The 6,000-nt window shown below is 35.5% G+C and overlaps 1 protein-coding gene across 6 annotated transcripts in view; it reads left to right on the top strand.

The window, feature by feature from the left end:
- Positions 1 to 6,000, top strand: part of LYST (lysosomal trafficking regulator) — a 179,313-nt gene that overhangs the window by 64,299 nt on the left and 109,014 nt on the right. For all 6 annotated transcript variants that reach the window (XM_010860102.1, XM_010860104.1, XM_010860103.1 and 3 more), the window contains 4 exons: positions 820 to 929; positions 2,664 to 3,081; positions 4,218 to 4,362; positions 5,765 to 5,938. In XM_010860102.1, the coding sequence (XP_010858404.1) occupies positions 820 to 929; positions 2,664 to 3,081; positions 4,218 to 4,362; positions 5,765 to 5,938 (847 nt within the window). The remainder of the gene's footprint in view (positions 1 to 819; positions 930 to 2,663; positions 3,082 to 4,217; positions 4,363 to 5,764; positions 5,939 to 6,000) is intronic.

Raw genomic sequence — 6,000 nt, 5'->3', positions numbered from 1 at the left:
CCATAAGACTGTTCCATACATCAGTGTCTCTTTTGCTGTCTCGTACACAGGGTTACTGTTATCATCTTTCTAAATTCCATATATATGTGTTAGTATACTGTAATGGTGTTTTTCCTTCTGGCTTACTTCACTCTGTATAATAGGCTCCAGTTTCATCCACCTCATTAGAACTGATTCAAATGTATTCTTTTTAATGGCTGAGTAATACTCCATTGTGTGTATGTACCACAGCTTTCTTATCCATTCATCTGCTGATGGACATCTAGATTGCTTCCATGTCCTGGCTATTATAAACAGTGCTGCGATGAACATTGGGGTACACGTGTCTCTTTCCCTTCTGGTTTCCTCCGTGTGTATGCCCAGCAAACTAATCTTTAGTGATATTTAAATGTTTTCATAATTTTTAATATTTCTACTTTTGTTTATAGCATCTAATTTTCTCTTTAGAAAGTTATAGTTATAAATTAAACATTTTCAACATGAGAAGGTAGCAGACTCTTTTACAGTACCTAACAGCGTCAGCTTATTTAAGAAATACTGTATTAATTTATGCTTCTTTAAATAACCTTATTTTACTTTGAGCTAACCACTCTTTCAGAAAAGTGGTTTTACTGTTTTTTTGTCAGCTGGTTAGTTGGTTTTCATTTAGTGATATTGCTATTTCTTCAGCAAATATTTGGATTATTAGATTAATTATAATCCATTTAAGATGTGACAATAGTATTGATATTTAATCTCTTTCAGTGAAATTGTTTTTTCAGTTCCTTTAATTATTGTATATTGGCTTTAATTTTTCCCCTCTCTCTTTCTTTAATTTAGCATGCCAGAGAGTACTGGTGGATCTTTTGGTATCTTTGATGAGTTCAAGAACATGTTCAGAAGAGCTAACCCTTCTTTTGAGAATATTTCTGGAGAAATCTCCTTGTACAGTAAATATGCTATAATTTGACATTTTTTCACTGATGCCTAATAGAATTTTTTTTTTTTTAGAAATCACTAAGCTCCCTCTTTTGATGTGGTAACTGTTATACAGTCAACTCCATGTTATTGTGTGAAATTCTCAATTTTTTTTAATTTAATTTAATTTTTTTTGCTGTTAATATCGGGTCTTTCCCTGCAGAGTTTTTTTAAAAAATTTATTTATTTTAATCGGAGGCTAATTACTTTACAATATTGTAGTGGTTTTGCCATACAAAATTCTCAATTTTATTATTATACAATTTTAACTATTTCACTTCTGTTTTGGCAAGCTAGATACATCATTGGGGTCATAATCCCTTTACCTGATTCCACCCCAAGTCTATGTGCTTAAGAAATGCTGAATAATTTTAATTACTAAAGATAATTATGAGTAATGATAACCATTTTGAAGGTTATCATGTTTTTTAGAAAATTATTATTCACTCTTCATTTATCTTCTGTCACTTGTCTGTTGGTGCAACTTAGTGATTTTTAGACTCTTCTTTGCCGAGAAGCCCATTTTATAATGAAATCTTGACTCAAAGCTTAAGCATTAAAACAGAAAGCCTTGGAGCTACTTTCTTTGAAGTAGGATTGGAGAATGTTCCTTGAGCCCTGCCTGTTTCACCACCCTACTTGAGCCTTATAGATTCTGAAGGAGCTCTGTGGAACATGAGGTCAAAAACCACTAGTGCAGACAATTGAGGACTGACTATATATTTATGGGATGTTTCTGTTCTATTTTTTCTGAGTTCATTTATCATAGTAATCGACATTAGATGTTATTTTATGAATGGGTAGGACATTGTACTGGCTTAATCTTTTCTATTTTTTTTTACTAGTCTCCTTAGTCGTTGCTTTTCCCTTTAATTAAATACTTGTTTCCTCTCATCTCTTTTGTACATTCTGTGTTTCAGTTTAACCAGAAACTTGTAATTATAAATAAATCTAAAAAAGATGAAAATTTTTTATTTGATTAGGGAAAAGGCATGTAAAATAAGGTGGAAAGTAACTGAGCACTCAATTTTACGAAGTCAGTCATGCCATAAATACCATTCAGAAACCTAAAGAATTTTCAAGGTCTCTGGTTCTATCCCTCATTTAAAAATAATTGAGAGAAGTAACTGTAGTGCACTTGGAAATAAACACCTTTCTTTGGTAGACAGTAGACATGATTCCCGATACAATCATTGTACTTAATTTCTAATACTTAAAACCAGCTCAGAACTTTTTAGGTTTGAACGTTTTTAAAATCTTCTAAATCTAAAACAAATTAACCACAAGAGATTATATGTTTTAAGACTGAAATCTCTTTCATATTTTGAAAAGTGAAAGTGAAGTTGCTCAGTTGTGTCTGACTTTTTGCGACCCAATGGACTATAGCCTACCATGCTACACCGTCCATGGGATTTTCCAGGCAAGAGTGCTGGAGTGGGTTGCCATTTCCTTCCCCAGAGGATCTTCCCAACCCAGGTATCGAACCTGGGTCTTCTGCATTGTAGGTAGACACTTTACCGTCTGAGCCAATATCGTAACACACAAAAATGAAAATTTTAATGATATAGTAGGTAGGAAGTTATTTAAATATAAATGCTGATATACATATGTGTATGTTTGTATTTTTGTTTATAACCTGATTTTCAAGATTATTATGTACCTTGTAACATGGCTGTAAAGTTTTGTTTGGTTTTCTCTTCCTTTAGGAAATTCTTCTTCTGGGTATTCTGAAAATTGTTGAAAGTGACATTACTATGAGTCCTTCACAGTATCTAACCTTCCCTTTACTGCATACTCCAAATTTAAGCAATGGTGTTTCATCACAAAAGTGCCCCGGGATCCTCAACAGTAAGGCCATGGGGCTGTTGAGAAGAGCGAGAGTGTCACAGAGTAAGAAAGAGGGCGACAGTGAGAGTTTTCCCCAGCAGCTGCTTTCCTCTTGGCACATAGCCCCGGTCCATTTGCCTTTGCTCGGACAGCCACACCTGTCAGAAGGTTTCAGCATTTCCCTGTGGTTTAATGTGGAGTGTATCCATGAACCTGAGAGTACCACAGAAAAAGGAAAGAAGACAAGGAAAAGAAACAAGTCACTGGTTTTATTGGACAGTAGTTTTGATGGAACAGGTATGACAACAGCATTATCTGTGTACTAAGACTTTTCAGAAGGCAGTTTTAGTTGAGCACTAGGAACACAGTGATACTCTGACTTACTGTCCACACGTTCTTCATGGAATGCCTGAGTGATGGTAGGTTCTGACGTACCAAAGCCTGAGTGGTCGGACAGCCTTAAACACTATTTTCTTCTGTACTTTTGCTTAGTGTGGGGTGGGAGGGGGAGTATGAGGAGGGAGGCAGGTGGACCACCAGATACACAACTGCTCTGGGATCACCAACCCCATTTTATGCCTCTGTCGTGGTCCCATTACTGGGTTAGGGTGGCTCCTGATACTTGAAAAGGAAGGCGTAGAACCCTGTAGCCGCTTTACCATCCTTCTCTTACCTGTTCCCTGTCTCCTGTCATTCCACCTCCATTTCATCTCCTTTCTCTCTTGTAGTTCAAGCTCTCCTTCTTACGCTGTATCTTACCTCAGTGCCTCTCTCCTAGTTCCTGTCACAAAATGTGTAACCCCATCAGCCAACCTCCAGAGTGAGAATAAATTTCATTCCAGTTCTTTCTACAGCCTATTGAATCACTCTTTTGTGACTATGAAACTGCTAGGTAGAAAGGACTTGTTCATTAAAAAGCAGTTTATGGTGGTAGGAAAATGGGCTCATTCTTATGGTCTGTGGAATGAATGAAATGACTGAGCCAGAGGTTTGGCTTCCACTGACCTATAGATAGAGAAGAAAACCTTAATGACACTGTCAAGACTGAAGGGTGGGAAGTGTCACCTGGTATCTACAGTTGGAGCTCTGAGTCTACTTTTCCACAGACATATTTCCAAGTTATTAGCATAGCATACTTAGGTATTTTTATGGGTTAGCCTAGGAAGTTGAACTTTTAAGAAATCTTAGCAGATAATTTAATGTGTTGGGTAGTTAATACAGTTTTCTTTTATAAATTGTACATCTAAAGAGCAGAGCAAAATGACCTAATACAGAAAACTCTCCATGTACATTAGATAGCACCTCATCGGTAATATCACATGTACATTGTTTAGACCTGTCAATTCTTAGGTGGCAAAATTCAATTTACATTACTTTTCCACTCAGTTTTTGTCAGATGCTTGACTAATCATCCTAACATCTTTTTTTCATAGAGAACAACAGACTGGAAGGTGCAGCATATGTGAATCCTGGTGAAAGGCTCATAGAAGAAGGTTGTGTTCATATGATCTCATTGGGATCCAAAGCACTGATCATCCAAGTGTGGGCTGATCCCCACACCGGCACTTTTATCTTTCGGTAATAATTATCCTCAACTCTGCCCCCCATGAATAGCTTAGGTATTTAAATAATTTATGTAAAAGACATTAATGTGAAATCTGCTATAAAGATAATTGTGACAAAATAGAAAACTCTTATTTAAAAAAAAGAAGGTAGATTCAAACAATATAATCTTTGTAATAATATATAAAATCTGTAATTAAACTCTAAGTTCACTATGTTAATTCTCAGTGTATCTTAGACCAAATACTTACTTAAGTCTTAAATATGGATGTATTCTATCTGATTGCAGTGATCTTATGATGTTGTTAACAGGCAGCTGTTTTTCATGGAGATTATATATTTAATAGCCATTATCTCATAGACTTAGGTTCTCATTGCTGTCTTGTCCTTTTTTCTTGGCTCCTTTGTTAACTAGTATAGATACAAGTCTTTTATTTGTATTGAGTGAATATGAATGGTATGATACTATTTTTATAAATATGTAAAAGTTGGATCATAAAGAAGGTGGCTGAGTGCTGAAGAATTGATGCTTTTGAACTGTGGTGTTGGAGAAGACTCTTGAGAGTCCCTTTAACTGCAGGGAGATCAAACGAGTTAGTCCTAAAGGAAATCAGTCCTGAATATTCATCGGAAGGACTGATGCTGAAACTGATGCTCCAGTACTTCAGCCACGTGCTGCAAAGAGCCAACTCGTTGGAAAATACCCTGATGCTGGGGAAGATTGAAGGCAGAAGGAGAAGGGGATAACAGAGGACAAGATGGTTGGATGGCATCACCGACTCAATGGACATGAGTTTGAGCAAACTCTGGGAGATGGTAAAGGACAGGGAAGCCTGGCAAGCTGCAGTCCATGGGGTCGCAAAGAGTCAGGCACCGCTGAGCAACTGAACTACAATAATGTTTATTAAAATTTAAGTAAAATATTTTACTTAGGGATCTGCATTCTGTAAATGTTATAAAGGTTACTAGGTAGTTTATGTAAATTATATCTTAATTCTCTTAGTAATCCCTCAGAGTAGGTTAGACCAATGATACATACTAGCATTTAGATATTTATGTATATGTATTAATTTCTGTATGAAGCAAACATTGCACTAAAAGGGCAATGGGTATATAGATAGTAATAATAAATTATTTTTTTTTGCAAATTGAATCCTGAAGATTATTGCCCAAATTGTTAATACTAGCAAATGAGCCAAATCTGTTTTTAAGTTCATGAATTGAGGTTATAGTATAATAAAATAATCAAGCAGATTATGATATAAAACAAAGACCTCCTGACTTTTCAAGTTAGTTTAATACTAGAACTGGTTTTTAAATTTTACTTAAATATCTAGAGTTATACTTAACTATACATGTTAAAAACTGATACCAGAAATTTCATGTTTCAGCCTATACCTTTACTCTTTTTGTTCAGTGTCTGCATGGATTCAAACGATGATACAAAAGTTGTGTTACTAGCACAGGTTGAATCACAGGAGAATATTTTCCTCCCAAGCAAATGGCAACATTTAGTACTCACCTACTTACAGCAGCCCCAAGGGAAAAAGAATATCCATGGGAAAATCTCCATATGGATCTCTGGACAGAGGTATGAAACACTTTTAGTAAATACTTAATAATCTCAGTTATAATTTTAATTATTATGTTACA

This window comes from Bison bison, unplaced genomic scaffold (genome assembly GCF_000754665.1).
Source record: "Bison bison bison isolate TAMUID 2011002044 unplaced genomic scaffold, Bison_UMD1.0 scf7180017864462, whole genome shotgun sequence".
In the NCBI taxonomy this organism is placed as follows: Eukaryota; Metazoa; Chordata; class Mammalia; order Artiodactyla; family Bovidae; genus Bison; species Bison bison.
The sequence above is the reverse complement of the archived record's forward strand: the minus strand, read 5'-3'. Positions and strand labels throughout refer to the sequence as shown.